This window comes from Marmota flaviventris, chromosome 4 (genome assembly GCF_047511675.1).
Source record: "Marmota flaviventris isolate mMarFla1 chromosome 4, mMarFla1.hap1, whole genome shotgun sequence".
NCBI lineage: Eukaryota > Metazoa > Chordata > Mammalia > Rodentia > Sciuridae > Marmota > Marmota flaviventris.
In genome coordinates this window covers 28,972,332-28,990,563 of record NC_092501.1, presented here as the reverse complement: position 1 = coordinate 28,990,563, position 18,232 = coordinate 28,972,332, and the positions used below count along the sequence as shown (strand labels likewise).

The 18,232-nt window shown below is 39.1% G+C and overlaps 1 protein-coding gene across 3 annotated transcripts in view; it reads right to left on the bottom strand.

The window, feature by feature from the left end:
* The window catches only part of Hpse2 (heparanase 2 (inactive)), a 664,554-nt gene that overhangs the window by 240,268 nt on the left and 406,054 nt on the right, over window positions 1-18,232 (bottom strand). For all 3 annotated transcript variants that reach the window (XM_027930190.2, XM_027930191.2, XM_027930192.2), the window contains one exon: window positions 9,438-9,609. In XM_027930190.2, coding sequence (XP_027785991.1) covers window positions 9,438-9,609 — 172 coding nt within the window. The remainder of the gene's footprint in view (window positions 1-9,437; window positions 9,610-18,232) is intronic.

Here is an 18,232-nt window from a genome sequence, read left to right as displayed (position 1 = left end):
TATGAAGAAATTTGGCAGAAAATATGAGAGCCATAAAAATTATCATCTATTTTAACCCAGAAACCCAAGTTTTTGGAACATAGCCCAAGGATATAATTCAAAAGAAATAAAAAACTATTTGTATAAAGATGTTTATAGTTGGACTATATATTACAGGCAAAAACTGGAAACAGCCCAAATGCCCAACAGTGAGGGAATGCTTATGTAGACTTTTATACATTAATGCAATGGAATATTTTATTGCTATTAAGAATGACAAATATGAGAATTATGTAGAAATAAGGAAAGGGCCATATGAAGCAATGAGTAAAAAATGCAGAACTCAAAATGATGCATATACAATGATTAAAACTATGTAAATTTATATCTGTGTAACCAGGAGGATTGGAAAAGACCAAAGAGATGGTAATTTAGAGTGCTAACATTTTTGTTGTTAGTTCAAGTTGCTGGGGATGTTTATATGTTTCTAGTTATATTTCACTATATAGTTAGTAATGTACATCAAGAAAGATAGCTCTCCATTTTTTTCTGGCATTAAAAAAATAAACTTGTTTATCAATATTTTTTCTTGTCCTAGAAGATTTTTGCTAGTCTTCTGTGTCCTACTTTAGTTTTTTTGATATGAAGGAAGTGGAGCCCACTTTTTGCCACCATGACACCCCAGTCACATGCTCATCTCTTTCCTCTTTGCTTATTATTGCATCCAAGTTGCTTAACTTATTCATACAAACCAATATCTGTGTGTTCACATTTGTACCATGTACACAAACTAGATGCCCTAACTACAATTAATGTAGTGGTGATAGGTTTCTCTTATGACTTAAAAAATCTGTATTATAAAGAAACATTTGTTTCTTAATTATTTCTTTTACCCTTGAGGAATTGCCCTTAATTCAATGAAAGTCAGTCCCTTTAGGTTCCATCATTTCTATCCTAAAGGACTTCTAACTTTGGCTATATTCTCTTTTTCCTGTATCATCTAGCTCTTCTCCTCTCAAAAGTTGCAATAGTCAGTTTTCATCTCTGTGACCCAAATGCCTGATGAGGACAACTTATAGGAGGAAAATTTATTTTGGCACATGGTTTCAAAGTTCAGTCCACAGTGAGTCAAACCCACTGCTCTGGGCCTGGGGTGTGCAGAACATCATGGTGGAGAAGCACTGCTCCATTCATGGAAGCCAGGAAGCAGAGTGAGGAAAGGGAATGGGCTGCAGAAAAGACACACCCTTCCAGGGCACATCCTCACTGATCGGTCTCCTCCAGCTATGCCCCTCCTGCCTACAGTCACCACCCAGTTAGTCTGTTCAAAATATGATAGACTCATTAGTTCACACCTCTCATAATCTAATAATTTCGTCTCTGAATATCCCTGCATTAACACAGGAAATATGGGGGATACCTCATATCCAAACCAGAACAGGTGTTTATCTCTTTAACCTACATTCCTATTCTACTATTTACCACATTAAAGAGGAAAAACATCATCATCTTCCTTGACTACAGTTCTCCCTTTATTTTCCTATTTTTCTTCACAGTAAAAAAAGAATCTCCCTAGGGTTGTCTACATTTTGGTTTCAAATTCTTACCCTCCACTTACTTTTCAAACTATTGCAACCCAAGTTCAGTTCCTACCACTCTTCTGAACTGTTTCTCAAAGCCACCAACTATCTACATATTGCCAAACCAAAAAGGTACTTTTCTATATTCCTAAGAGTTGACTTCCTGACCTCCTAGAAGCACTTTTTATATATTCAAAATTCTTTTTTCTTAATGCACATTATCCTCCCTTTTTATCTCACACTGAGAGCATTCCTCTTTTCTTTCATTTCTGAATATGCAAGTTCTTCAGGGTTCTCTCCTAAGCCACTATCTCTGCTCTTTCTATAATTCTCTAACTTATCTCCTCCATTCCTATGGCTTTAAATCCAATTTTCAATGCTAATGATTCCCCAGATTGGTATTTCTAGTAGAGATCTTGATTTCTTCACTCATTCAATGACATTCTTGATATCTCTATTTAGATTCAAGCATAATAATATGACATAAAATCAAATATCATGATTTTCTTCCCAGAATCTTGTCACTCCCCAGTCTTCTCATCCCAGTGAATGACAACACCATCTACCCAATTATTTGCACATCTGTCGGGCAGGCCCAAGATGACTACAGTTAAGCTCTCTCACTGAGCCCTTACAACAGGCTATGTTTTTAGTATGTTGCCAAGGTCACGAACACACTGATTCAGCTTATGTACTCAAGGTCATAAACATTTGCTTGTGAGCATGAATTCACTTATGTAACCTGCTGGCAATATGCCTTATTTATCTGACCTGCATATAAAAAGGGTCTATGGAGGCTAATGGAACTGACTGGGCTAATGAAGCTGGAGCTGGAGGCTGGGGGCTGCTGCTGCCTCTGAATAAAGAAGGCCTACTATTCTAACTGCACCTTGCATCACCTTCCACCTGCTGTGACCCTGAATCTGTTTTCCTGGGTCTGAGCCTCCACCTTGACAATTTGGTGTAGTGGGCAGGCTATTCCACAGGTGAGAAATGCATCAACCTCAGTAGACAGGAGGGCCCTGTGGCTACCAAGCAGCACTCAGTTGCCAAGGTCCCAATAGCATGGATTCCTGTGTAGAGATGGGATACGGTGGAGGTTTCCCTGTGAGCATAGAGATTCTGATTGACCGTGGTAAATATGGACCTGGCAGAGTGGACTGTGAATAAAGTAATGGAGCTGAGGCATTGTCCACAACCAAGGGGAAAGGTGGCAGCAGCAGTGTGGAGAAAATGGAGAAACTGCCTGAGGAGCTGTGCACACAGCCGCTGGAGCCATGAGATAAATGTTTCTTACAGCTCTGAGAGCAAACAGTGATGCAGCTTTACCAGAGACTGCCAAGATGAGGGAGTTGCGAGATATGGAAGAGGCCTTGGAAACCTTGGAAACTGGAGGAGGATCTCTGTCCCTTGGAAACACCCCTTGGCCTCCCCAGAGAGCTGATGGAGTCTGGGGAGGAGGAGGAGAAGATTAACCTATAAGCCCAGCCAATGATAATACAGAAAATGAAACAACAGCAGCCATGTCTCAAATGAGCAGCCACCCACAGTGCCAGCCCAGTTAACTAAGTTCACCACATTCTGCCTGTCAAGCAAAGTTGGTGGACTTCGGAAAATAATTTGGACAGAGGCCAAGAGAGCCCCTGGCTGCTTTGATGTTATATCTGTGAGATTTAGGGGCACTGGTAGCCGACAGGGGCAAGACACCCTATGTGTTATACGTTATTGATCCTGCACAACCTTGTGACTTAGCAGAAGCCAAGAGAGAGCCTAGGTGTGCAGGAGCCAGCAGCAGCCAAGAAAAAGGCCAGATGTTCTAGGAGCTGGCAAAGATAAGAGACTTCAGGAGATGCCTAGGTCTTATTACTTATGTAACTGAACCAGAAAGAAGCAAATACCTTGGAAGCACTTACACTGCCTAGTGTTTGGTACACTGATGATGCCAGCCATGGACAACTGCCTGTGTGGATGTTGGTAGCTGTGGGACCAGAGACAGACCCTGTCTAGTTTAATATCAGTACAAGACAAAACAGTCAGTGAGCTGAACTAACTGGTGATAGCAAATGAAGAATCCTCCATAGTGGTATGTATGACAGTTGTGTGGTGTATTGGGGGCAAGTTCTGTGGCAAGAGCTCTGAGAGCTAAACCAACAGGAACTGGTGACTGTAGGTTGTGTTACTGGCCATGCTCCCTGACTAGCCCAGGGAATGATGGTTAGGATGTGGTGGTTAGGGCAGGCACCTTTCACCAATTGGGCATCTTGGTTGCATCACTGCCTACAGCATACAGGTGTGAAAACTATGTGGAACCTAGCCAAACAGTGGGGTCTGCCTTTAATGCAGAGTACCCTAGTAGAGGCCTACCAGGCATGTGTGGTTTGTGCCCAGGAATATCCACACCTCTGATGCCTTGAAGTCACAGATGGCCAGGTAATGCATGAATGCATGCTCTTGACACAATGGCAGGTTTACCACATTGGCCCTTTACCAAAGTCAGAAAGGGGCCATGTTTGCCTTGATGACAGGGGATATGGCTACAGGCTTGTTGTTTGCCTGGCCCAGTAATCAAGCAAATCTGAGTACTATGGTTCATGGCCTGACTGTTTTGACGGCCTTATATGGTCAACCTATCACAATAGAGTGTGATCAAGGCACCCATTTCATGGGTTGAGATGTGCATGGTGACTCTAGTACTCAGTTGTAGATTCAATGGAAGCTGCACCTCCCATATCACCCACAGGCTGCAGGCATGATAGAAAGTCATAATGGCCTGTGTAAGAGAGGACTTAGGACTGCAGTCAACTCACCTGCTAGGAAGGAGTGGTCACAGTGTCTGGGGACAGTTGTGAGAGCTCTGAATAACCATCCCTGATAAGAGGACCAGCTCTTGTGGAGGCTTTGCTGCACTGCACAGCAGCATCAATACAGGCTTAGGTGACAACAAAGAATGTTGTACTTAAGTCTGGGTTTGGAAAGCAAGAGGATGTTCTTTTGCCTGCTCCCACTGGATTGAATAGAAGGAAACTGTGGATTCAACATGGCCCTTGACAATAAAGTCCTCCCCTGACCTTCCCTGGGTAGCTCTGTTAGTCCCATGGGGAGAAGGTTTAGAATGTGATCTCCTTGTGACACCATGGGTGACTAGTGAATGCCTCCCAACGCACATACATGTATCTTGGCCAGATCCTGCACATGGGACATAGATTTTAAAAGGTACCTTTGTTATTTCCCTTTGACCAATTATGAGCTACCCAGTGCTGGGTGCACACAGAGTCTGCTGAAATTCAGGACCAAGCTGTATGAGTATATGGTATCACCACCCAGGGAGGCCTCCGCAGGCAGTTCCTGGGCTTTCCTGGGACTAAAAGCTGGCCTGACTTCTCCAAGATGTATAGGATTATCTGTACTAGTCCCCCTAATTGCATTATCCTTTTGTCTATAGGTGTGTCCTCACCAACACTATTGTGAACTGGGAACATGCCTATGCCAGAGTAGCAAACACCTCTGCCTGCTGCGTATGCTCTGCAGTGCCTGTGAGTCCTACTGCCAGACCACTCAAGGGACAGCCAGACTATGTCCCCTTGACAACTGACATGGCTGGGAAAAAGACTTTTATTGTCACAACAACATGGGATAAAACCGGTTTTTAGTAATCCTAGGTGATGGGGCTTTTTTGCTGTTTGTATGCTGTGGCGGCTTATATAGCTGTTAATGCATATGGATACAGTGCTGTGGCCTCCTCACTAAGGGATCTTGTAGAAGACTTCAAACGCTTAGATTATACAGTGAGGGATCCTAAAGGAGTGGATTTTCAGGCAGGCTCAAGACGCTACAGTTAAGCTCCCTCACTGAGCCTTACTATGAGGCCAAGGTCATGAACATCCTGATCCAGCTTATGTACTCAAGGTCATAAACATTTGCTTGTGAGCATGTACCCACTTATGTAACCTGCTGGCAATGTGCCTTGTTTCTCTGACCTGCATATAGAAAAGGTCTGTGGAAATGGCTCAGGAGGCTAATGGAACTGGCTGGGCTAATAATGAAGCTGGAGCTGGAGGCTGGGGGCTGCTGCTGCCTCTGAATAAAGAAGGCCTACTATTCCAACTGCACCTTGCATCATCTCCCCCTGCTGTGACTCTGAATCTGTTTCCCAGGGTCTGAGTCTCCACCCCCAACAACATCTCTGTCGCATCGTTATGGTCCTATCCAACACACCATCACATCCCATGGATTCTACTGTTAACAGTATATTGTACTGCCACCATCCTAGTCTAGGTCCCATCATTCTTTCTCTGCATTGCTGTAGAAAACTTCTCACTAATTTTCCTGCTTTCTGTCCAACCCAATTGCCACATACTAGGCACAACATACTAGTTATGGGATAAATCTGATGATTTCCTTCCCCAGCTTAAAAACATTCAGCGTTTTTCAGAATGTGCTTAGAAGAAATTGCGAGCCCTTCATTATGCCTTTTAGCTCCTATGTAACATGACTCCTAGTTTCTTTTCTAGCTATATCTTTTGTTAGCCAACCTAGCCATTTTTTCATCTTCAGGGCCTTTGCACATGCTTTTCATTCTAACAAAAACACTGATACTTTTCACTTTGTGTAGTTAACATCTATTCATCCTTTAAATTAGACCTTAAATACCTCTCATCCTCCCCTTATATGTCACTTGAGGTAACCCTTCCATGACTTCCCTAACTTAAGTACAGCACTTATACTCACTCACAGAATCATGTATCTCTCCTTGGTATTAGCTTAGTTTTAAGTTTAGTTGATTAATGCCTGTGTCTCCCTTAACTCAGCAAATCACTCTGTGCAGGTTTTTGTTTTTATTATTTTATTACCAGTTCCTAATATAGTACCCAGAATATAGCTTCTCAGGAAACATCTGCAGGGGGGCTGGGGATGTGGCTCAAGCCGTAGCACGGGGCATTGGGTTCTATCCTCAGCACCACATAAAATAAAATAAAGATGTTGTGTCCACCAAAAACTGAAAAATAAATATTAAAAAATTCTCTCTCTCTCTTTAAAAAAAAGAAAAAAGAAACATCTGCAGAACAAATGTATGAGTACTAGAGTGTCACGCTACTGAAAGGATGTTGTAGGTCCTGTGAAAATATATTAATCTAATAATTAAAGAATGATAATCTAAAAGAATAACCATGTGAACTTAATGATAGAGTCATTAGCTTTGCTTGATTATTTATCTAAGAAATGTGAGTAAAATTCTACACTCGTGATCCTTATCTCCTAATTATAATAGGCAAAATGAAACCAACCTGTCCATCTCCTCCACTACACACATACACAGAATAATTTCAAACTTCAGTGAAAGTATGCAAAGGGAAGCTCAGCTGATCTGTGGGTAAGGTCATGAATTTTTTTTACAAAAAAAGTAGAAGTTGCTCGTGAGATGAAAGGTGTTTCAGTCAGCTTTTTGTTTTTGTTGCTGCTGCTGTGACCAAAAGACCTGACAAGAACAATTTTAGAGGAAGAAAACTGTATTTGGCACAGGTGGTTTTAGAGGTCTCAGTCCACAGATGGCTGACTCCATTGCTCTGGGCCTGAGGGGAGGCAGAAATCATGGGGGAAGGGTGTGGAGGAGGAAAGCACTGCAGGACAGGATAATCAGGAAATCAGGAATAGGTGGGGGAGAAAGAGAGAAAGCTCCTCTCACAAGGGATAAAATATAAACCCCAAAGGCATGCTCCCAGTGACCTACTTCCTCCAGCCACACCCCACATGCCTACAATTTAATTCATATCAATAGATTAACACACTGATTAAGTGAATGCTCTTCTAACCCATTTGTTTCACCTCTAAACCTTTGTCCATTCTCACACATGAGCTTTTAAGGGACACCTCATATCTAAATCATAATAGAAGGCAAGAAGAGAAGAGTGGGGAAGACAGCAGCATTGAAATAAGGGTGGCTACCCTTGAACTATTTAAGTGTCTTCACTCCGCCTTGAGCCAGGAGATTTGGTTTGGCATTGCAAGTTATTTTGTAGCTTGTGGGTAGCCACAAAGGAGATAAGCACACACCCTTAGCCTTGAGCGATGGAGGTGTTGAACAGGCTTCAGGTGGACCTCACCTCCGCTCAGCCTGGGAATGAAGCTCTGGGAGTGGGTGTCACTCAATGAGATGGGATACACCCCCCTGAAACCCAATCCCTTGCCTCATTTGGGTTTCTTCAATAAATAGGATGGTGGCATAGTCTCTCTCTTTCCAACAGACCCTTAAGGTCAAGAGCCGTCCCTGATTCCGGCAAGTAAAAGGTATTTCTGTGCGTTGGGAGCTTCTTTCCCGTTTTCTAGTTATTGATGTAGCCAGCGCTTGTGAACCCAGCTCAGGTCACCGGCCCAGCTAGCTCCCAGTAGTGGCTCCTCCCACTTAATGGATTACACAATGCACATGAACTCAGTCTTTGCTGGGCCAGGGAGAGAGCTGCAGTAGCTCCAGAGTTGGGCGTAACCCATTGGGCCTCCTACCTTAAAAGGCAAAGAACATTCTATGGAAAAACATTTGATGCTTCTCTCATATAAAAAAGCAAACGTGGGGTCTTGCTCTCTCTTTCCAGTGTGGAAGCTCCACCCCTAAGGTCAAAGAGTCGTCCCACCCTCCCTTTTCAAAATTACTTTCTGTGTGCTTTTTTTTTTTTTTTTCACCTTCTTTTCTTAGCTTTATTTCACAGCCAACCTGCATCATGTAGAGGAAACCCAAATTCCACCAGCCCCAGGGACGTGGGTGAGAAAAACACCTAAAATTAAATTTCAATTTGTTAATGTTGCTACAGTATGAATCCTTTTGCCTTTTCAAACCTTCAGTAATGTTTAATCTTTTTATAAGCTTCTATCAAGAACCAAAAAAAGAGAAATCACAAGGGCCATCAAGCTATAAGGGCCATTCAGGAGACAAAGTTTTCCCTTTCCTTGTATATCTCTGTTTCTACTTGTATATCATTTCTCTAACTTCACTTGGTCTGTGCACATCACTAGAAAAAGTCTTACTTATCTTTGATTTGTAGGAATAACCTATCCTATTCCCGACTATTGCAAAATGTCATTTACAATGTGTGCCTTGGTACACAGGGTACTGTGTTCCAGAAGAGCTCCTAAATCCCCCAATCTCATTGCTCCCACCCCTCCTGCTCTAGTCTCTAATTTAGATCTTGATTAAAGTTGTATCTATCTTCAGCCTTCCTCACACCACAGTGGCTCCCTGTAATGTAATTCTACATGTTTACTGGTAATAAATTCATGATCAGGCATTTCCTCTGACCCTGAATGATTGGTCCCAATGTACACAGATTATCCAGATCAAGTCTGGTCCACCACCAGGATTGAGGAAGAAGCTTTAAAAAATGATTGTAAGATTAATTCACAACCAAAGAAATCAAGTGGTAGCAATTCTCCAGAATATCTGCTAATAAATCTACCAGTTCAGTTGTTCTGTAATCTACAAATATTTGTAGTGCTTTTCAACTTTTTAACCTAGCTCTGCTTGTCAAACTTTACTTTTTATAGAGGCCATTAGAATAAAGTTTTGTTTTGCTCTGCTTTGCTTTTTATAAAATTCAAAATGATGGTATGTAACGCTATAATTAAATGTAATTTTCAAACAATGCATCCCTTCCAATCCATCCTAGAGATTGTGATGTGTCTCCCCCATCATACCACTCTCTTCTGACCATGGAAGTTCTTCCATTGTTTGATGAATAATCCCTAGTTTAGACTGGAGTAAGCCATTATGGAAAAAAAAAAAATCTCCTTTACTCTTAAGATTGAATATAACCAGGAAAAAGTACAAATACTTTAGATCATTACATTTAATGAACAATGTCATAAGGAAACCTAAATAATCTGACATACCCATCTAGGAGAGCAATGACATTCTTCCTTGGACGCCCAATATTAGGGCCATATAAGCTGGCTCTGGAGTAAATCCGGATGGGTTGCAAGAGGCTCTTCAGCTGGATGTAATCTTTTCCCAACTGGCTGCCATTCACAGCCCGGCCATGCATAGTCCGATAGTTATTTGGCTCTAGGTTAAAAACAGACATATAAGTTAGCTTTGGGAAGAGCCAGACTCTGCCAACCCTTTCCTGTCCATAGACCTCTGCCTTTTCCTTAACAGAATGAATAAAATAACCAAAGAAAGGAAGTGTGGTGTATCTAAGTTGAAGAACTATCCCAGGAAAGAAGTCAATTTAGCAGTGTCCTCGTACAGTTTCACTCATTTCAAAGCAATCTTCACAAAAGATCACCTAATCCACAAAGGAGACCATGCTGATTTTCAGGCAATACTTCATAATGAATTGTGTCCCCCGAAATTTATGTCTACCAGAACTTCAGAACATGACATTATCTGGAAATAGGGTCCTTGAAGATGTAATCAATTAATATGCAGTCTCACTGGATTAGGGTTGGCCCTAAATTCACTGATTGCTATCGTTTTTTAAAGTTTATTTTATTTTATTTTTTTTTATTGGTTGTTCAAAACATTATAAAGCTCTTGACATATCATATTTCATACATTAGATTCAAGTTGGTTATGAACTCCCAATTTTACCCCAAATACAGATTGCAGAATCACATCGGTTATAACAGAAAGGAGAAGGAAGTTTACACACACACACACACATACACAAGTATACCAGTCAGACCTGTAAACTGCCTAAATGTTGACTGTACTCCCCCCACTCCACAATCCACCTACAATCTACTGGCAAAAGATGGAAGCACAATCTCTGATCAAACATTGACCCACAATTAAGCTATATTGTGATATGCCTTCTTCACACCATCTCTTCTAACTCTGGAAGGCCTGCAGAGATGAGAATTTCTTCCATTGTTTGATGAAGAGTCCTCAATTTAGAGTGGGCTAGAGGGAATACCTAGAAGCTGGCCTTAAAAACGTTTTTAAATGATAAATTTAAAAAATGTAGAATTATCAGTAGCTACATAATGTGAGAGAGACAGACTCTATATATAATTAGTCCATGTAAGTTTCTAAACAAACAAACAAAAAGAAACAATAAAAACATCTCTGGTATGGAGGATTTATAATTTAGAGGTTCTCCAACATATTATCTAAAATATATTATTTTCAACAAAAAATTATGACATGCATAGAAATAGGAAAGTGTAACCCAAATATTGGGAGGAGGAGGACTGTTCTAAGAAATTATTTCTTAAGAGGTCTTACTGTTGCACTCGGCAAACAAGGACTTCAAAATTTCTATTATAAATATATTCAAAGAACTAAAGAGAATAATGAAGAATGAAAGGAAAGCATAATGTTATTGACTTATCAAATAGGAATATAAGAGAAATAAACTATAGAAAAGAAGGCAGATTCTTGAATTGAACTGACTCATCATAAGCAAGAGAACACAATGAGATTAATGGCTGAGTTTTTGCCAGAAACAATGGAGGCCTTAAGAGAGTGGGATGACACATTCAAAATACTGAAAGAAAAAACCCTGTTAACCAAGAATTCTACATGCAGCAAAGTATTCTTCAGAACTGAATGCAAAATTTATATATTCCAAGAAAAACATGTGAGCAAATGTGTGTTATAAGACCTTCTCCTTCCTGATCTTCTTTCCCCGACCTTCTTTCCTTCCTGATCTCTCCTCCCTAATCTCATTTTCTCTAAATCACCTCTATAAAAGCCCCCTGTTCCTGCTTTGGGAAAGCAGTCCTCTATGTTTCTCTTTTGCTGGCAAAGCAATAAACCTTCTTTTTCCTTTTTCTCAAACCCATGTCCTTGTTATTGGATTGGTCTCAGGGACAAGGACCAAATTTTGGCAACAAATTTGGCACCTAGAAGGGACCCCAGAGCAGCCCCCACTCCAGCTTTCTTGGGAAGGCCTGGCTCTCCAAGGAACCACACTTCCATGCTGAGGATTCCTGGTGCTGGTGAACTTGTTGAAAGCCAGCTGCAGGAGAGTTGCCTCTGATGGAACCAGAGGAACTGTTCCTGTAAGCAAAGAAGGGACTGAAGGACCATCCCAGCAGCTGCTGGGGAGTTCTTTTTGCTTTGGAGAAACTCCCACTTTCTCTGCCTGAACAGTACAGGTTGCTGCATCATGGTACACTTTGAGAAAAAGGAAACTGAACTCAGGAAATTACTACAACTTTGGCCATTTGCATGATTCCTGCCATATGTATGCCTTGTCCAGTCACCTGTCAACTGCCACCATGGACCTCTGGACTGCTTTGATGCTGAATGCCCTTAACTATCCATGCCCCACCTGATAGAGAACAAGAACTTTGGGTTACTGCTGCAGTCTGGCTGGGCACAAAATCACGAGCCACTCAAGCAGGAACAAACTTTATTTCCAAAACTCCCACGAACGCCACACACGTGGCCTTCTCCCAGGACACACCACACCAACTGGAAATCCCTCCTCCAGAAATCCCTCCTCCTGCACTTCCCCAACCAATGGGAACTCTCCGAGAATCCCTGGGAGAGCTCCAAAGTAGCAGGCCAAGGCGGACAGCAGGGGTCTAATATCCAATTGAATACACATCTTAACATAACCATTATCATCTCAATGGCTTGCTGATGTCACCTTTCAATCAAAAATGCCATGCATCATTCCTACTTGGCTATGGCTCTCAGCATCTCCCCCCTTCTGTTTAATTAAGCACCAAGCATGTGGCTTAGGGACCGTGCCTGTTAAGCTGTCCAATACTACATATGGCTCTTACCTGTCATCAGATGAGCTGACCTCAAGGCGTCAGCCTCCTGTCTTAGGTTGGTACCACTGCAATTGGATCTTACCCGTCACTGACTACTGGTCCAGCATACAGCCATACTTGTGGATAGGCCTATGCACCAGTGGGGGGGTGAGGTTCTTTGCCTCACCTCTGTTGGCCCCCAAATTTGGCCTTGGTGCCAGTGGGGCGGTGAGGTTCTTTGCCTCACCTCTGTTGGCCCCCAAATTTTAGACCATCATTAGCAGAAGGGAGGAGGATACAGAAATGTCACGACACTAAGCCAATTGACTGCTCCTCTGAAAAATTGTACCACCGGTGACACCATCAGCAAAGATACTCCAGCATTACCACAATTCGCTGCACCAACAGATAGTTCACAATGTATACAAGTGATACATAGTCCAGGCAAGTTCTGTAAGCAGTTCAAAGCGGAGGAATCTATCAATATGTCCATTTCCTCCCAAAGTAAATTGACTCCTTGACTGAGCATTACTTGTTGAGTTATTATTCATTGATGCATCAGTTTATACAGTTTACTGTGATAGCTATCGAAGAAGCTGTAGTTTGGTTTTATCTTTGTCTTTACCGGCACTGGGATGAAGATAGGAATTCTGGCAATGATGGCTAAAAAAAAAATATGTAACATTCCAAAAGGTACTAAGAAAACAATTTTCTGAAAAATTTACATTATCCTGAACAGAATTATTAAATATAATAAAAAGGAAAGGTGAAAGTAAACAAATAGATCTGTTAACCTCCTTATTTGTTTACATTTAAAACAACCCTCAACAGCTGTTTACCCAATTTAAATTAAACCATTTAAATCACGTGAAAAAAAATAAGAAATTAAAAAGGAGGGCTGGAGATACAGCTCAGTTGGTAGAGTGCTTGCCTTGCATGCACAAGGCCCTGGGTTCAATCCCCAGTACCACAATAAATAAATAAATAAATAAAATAGGAAGTCCAGATTGAAAGGAAATGCCACATATGGCAATTCAAAACCACACAAATAGACAACATCAGTATATGTAGTTATATAGGTAAATATAAAAGTTGAGAATATACATGACTTTGTTCTTCTCTTGAGTGACTTAAATGACACTTGCACAAAACAAATAGATAAAGTGTTGTCGGTCTTTATCATACAAAGATGCAATATTTAGAATAATAATGGCACAGAGGAGGGGATAAATGGAACTATACTTGAACAAAGTTTCTATATTAACCTAAAATTAAGTTAGTATTTCTCTAAAGTGGACGGTAATGAGTTAAGATGAATTATACCAAGAAACTACTAAGAAAACAACAAAACAAAAAATGAAAGTGGTACTTTAGATAATATTTCTTTTGCATAAGAAAGGCAGTAACAGAGAGACAGAGAAACAAACAAAACATGAGATAAATAGAAAAAAAGATAGCAAGGTGGCGTATGTAAATCAGCCATATAGACAATATTGAATGTAAATTGATTTAAAGCTATAATTAAAATTAGAAATTGTCATGCTGAATTAAAACAAAAACAAAATCCTAACAGAGTGACACATTTCAGATTCAAATAAACAAATAGATTGAAAGCAAAAGGATGGAAAAGAAGAAATATCATGCAAACAGTAACTATCAAGACAGTGGGAACAACTACACTTCTGAATATCAGACAAAATAGACTTTAAGAACAAATGTTACTAGAAACATTGTAGAACATTTTATAATGATAAAAGGGTATCTGGTAATGAGAATAAAGACCTCAATTTTTTCAGGAAGATATAGACATACCTAACAAAACCACCAAAATACAGGAAGCAAAATTGAAAAAATTGGAGAAATAGAAAATTCAAAAATATTACAAGGATACTTAGTACTACATTCTCTATAATGGATAACACAACTGGACAGAAAATCATCTAAGATATAAAAGAGTTGAGTATCATCATTGGCTAATGAACTGCTTGATCTATAGAACATTCTACTGGACAACAGCAGGATACACTCTTCCAATGTAGGGTAGAATATGCTTCCATATATACCACATGCTAAGCCATAAAACAAATCTCATAAATTTTAAAGGATTAAAATCATGCAATGTATATGCTCTGACCACAACTGAATTAAACTAGAATCCAACACCCGAAATTTGAGAAATTTATTTGAAAACTAAACAAATAATCCATGGGTCAAAGAAGAAATCACAAGGAAATAAAAATATTTAGACTGGAGTGAAATAAAAATATAACATAAGAACATATGGGATGCAGCATAAGCAGTGGCTAGGGAAAATATGATAGTCAGAAATGAGGAATGATCTCAAACCAACAACCAAGGATTCTACTGTAAGAATGAGAAAAATAAGAGAAAACTAAATCCAAAATAAGAAGAAGGAATAAAATAATAATAAAAGAAATTAGAGTGGAAATCAATAGTATTCAAAAATAGAGACAAGTCAATGAAAGCAAAATTGGTTCTTTAAAATGACAACACAATTGACACACAATTAGGCAGAGCCACCAAGGGAAAAAGAAGAGGCCACTGACTACCAAAATAGGGAATAAAAGAGGAAACACCACAAAGAACTTCGTAGTGATTAAATTGATACGAAAATACTATGTACAACTTTATATTACTAATTTAGACAGCTTAGGTAAAATGCAAAAATTTCAAGAAAGACACAATTTATTAAAACTGACTCAAGAAATATAAAGTCTAAATAGACATATAACAATAAAAATCAATGAATTAGTAATTAAAAAAATCTTTTCATAAAGAAAGCCCAGACCCAGGTACATTAATTGGTGAATTCCATCAAATGTTTAAAGAAGAAATACCAATCCTTCATAAACTCTTCCAGAATATAGAGAAAGAGGTCACACTTCTCAACTCATATTATTCCCATTCCAAAGCCATTATGAGAAAACTAAAGATGAATATGTCTCTTAAATATAGATGCAAAAATCCCCATTCAAAAAAATATTTACAAATCAAATCCAGCAACACAGAAAGAGTATCATAAACCATGACCCAATAGGATTTATGCCAGAATGCAAGGTTGACTTAATATCAAAACCCAATTAATATAAATTACTATATTGATAGAATGAAAGACCAATATCATCACATTATCATCTCAATAGATGGGTACAAAAGCAGCTGGAAAAAGTCACCACCATTCCCAATAAGCACTCTCAATGCACCATGAATAGAAGGAACCCTCAGCCTGATAAGGGATATCAGAAAAAACTTACAGTTAATATCATCATACCTAATGATGAGATACTGAATGTTTTCCACTAAGATTGGGAACAAGGCAAAAATGTGCTCTTGCCACTAACAGTCAACATTTGTATTAGATGTTCTAGCCAGTGCAATTTCTCAAGGAAAAGAAATTAAAAGCATCCTAACTGGAAAGGAAGAAATAAAGCTGTCGTTACTCTCAAACAACATGATCTTTTTTGCAGAAAATCCTAAGGGATCCACACGTGTGGGGAAAAATTTAAATATATAAAAACAAGTTCAGCAAGGTTGGAGAATATAAGAACAATTTATAAAATTGTTATTTTTAAATACTAGCAATACACAGTTCAAAAATGAAATTAAGAAAATAATTCCATTCACATTAGCATTAAAAATAATACTTAAGAATAAACCTAGCAAAAGCAATGCAAATTGTATATGCTGAAAGCTAGAAAATATTGATTAGAGATAAAAATTAATCAATTGGGAGGCTGAGATAGGAGGACCATGAATTCAAAGCCAGTCTCAGCAAAAGCAAGGTGCTCAGCAATTCAGTGAGACCCTGTCTCTAAATAAAATATAAAATAGGACTGGACATGTGGCTTAGTGGTTGAGTGCCTCTGAGTTCAATCCCTAGTACTCCCCCCAAAATTAAATAAATGGGGAGATAACTTAGGTTCATGAATAGGAAGACACTAAATTAAGATGGTAAGTCTCCCCAAATTGATCTGTAGATTCAATACTCTATTAAAACCCTAGCAAGGTTTATCGAGGATATTAACAAGCTAGTTCTAAAATTTACATGGAAATACAAACATGCAGGAAAGCCAAACCAATTTCAAAAAAGCACAAAGTTGGAGAACTTAACACTTGACAATTTTAACACTGTAAAGATGTTGTAAAAACACAATATAGTCCTAACAGAAGAACAGAAATATAGATCAGTGAAACAGAAGTAAGAGTCTAGAAGTAGAACCACTTAAGTCAATTAAATTTTGATAAAGGTGCTAAAGTAATTCAATTGGGAAAGAGGTTGTCTTTTAAATAAAGTGTTGGGAAACTTGAAATCCACATGCAAAAAAACTAATTTAGAACCTTACTTCATATCACATGCGAAACTTAACTCCTAATTGATTCATGCCCAATACAGGAGCCAAAACTACAAACTATAAAACTTAGAAGAAAATAAGGCAAAGAATCTCTGTGACTTTGGGTTAGGCAAAGAGATGACACCAAAAGCATGATCCATAAATTTTCTAAAAATAGATAAGCTGAACTTAATCAAAATTCAAAGCTTTTGTACTCCCAAAGATTCCATTAGCTAAGTGAAAAGATAAGTTATAAATGAGAAAAAACTGTTTTCAAGTCATATATTTGATTTAAAAACATATTGAAAGTATATAAAGAATTCCTGGGCTGGAGTCGTGGCTCAGTGGTGGAGCGCTTGCCTAGCACATGTGAGGCACTGGGTTTGATCCTCAGCATCACATAAAAATAAATAAATAAATAAAGGTATTGTGTCCATCGTCAACTAAAAAAAAAACAACAACAACAACAAAAAGAATTCCTACAACTCAATAATAGGATAAACTTTAAGTCGACATTACACCAAAAAAGTGCAAATGATTAATAAATACATGAAAAGGCACTCACTATCATTAGTCACCAGGAGTGTGCAAATTAAAGTTATATTAAGATACTACTTCAAACCTACTTGAATGGCTAAAATGAAAATGATAGACAATAATTAATCATGCCAAAGATGTAGAAAACTGGAACCCTCATACACTGGTGACAGAAATGTGAAAAGGAACTTCATAAACTTTGGAAAAGTATTTTGTAAAATAGTTTGACCACCTCTTAAAAAATGAAAATAAATTTATCCTAAGACCTACTAACTCCGCCCCTCTTAGGTTATTTTCCTAAGAAAGAGATGAAAGCTTTATGGGGATCTTTTGAGGGTGATGAAAGTTTCCAGAAGTGGAAATGATTGTATAAATCTTTAAATTTATTAAGAATAATTTAATTATCAAATGAAAAGAAGGGATGGGAAGTAAAGGAACTGTTATGGTTTGGTTATGAAGTATCCCCCAAAGGCTCATGAGTTAAAGGGTTGGTTTCCAGTGTAGCAATGTTCAGAGGCGGGGCTTTGGGGAAGTGATTGATTCATGAGGGCTCTCATCTCATCAATGGATGAGAGATTCACTGAGAGATTCACAGCTGAATAGACTATTGGGAGGTGCTGGGAATTATAGGAAGTGGACCCCAGTTGCAGGAACCAGTCCTTGGGGGCATACTATGGGGACTCTACTTTTTCCCTAGCCCCTTCCCCTTTCTGTTTCCCAGCCATCATGTTCTGAGCAGCTCTATTCTGCCACATCTTTCTACCATGATGTTCTGCCTAACCTCAAACCCAAAGCAGCGTAGCCAGCCATCTATGGACTGAAACCTTAAAACCATGAGCCCAAATAAATTTTTCCTCCTCTCAGGTATTTGTCATAGTGATAAAAAGCTGACTAACACAAAGACAAATGGTAGACATAAAAATATTCTCTAAATAGTAAGAAAAGGAAACAAGGGGTCATAACTATCTTCATATGTACACTAATGTTTATTGTTAGAAAAACAATAGAGTCAAATTGAACATTTAAGTTTGAATTACTAAAGGGCAAAAATGGTGTGAGAGAAAAGACAATAATCAATTGTTTCCAAGT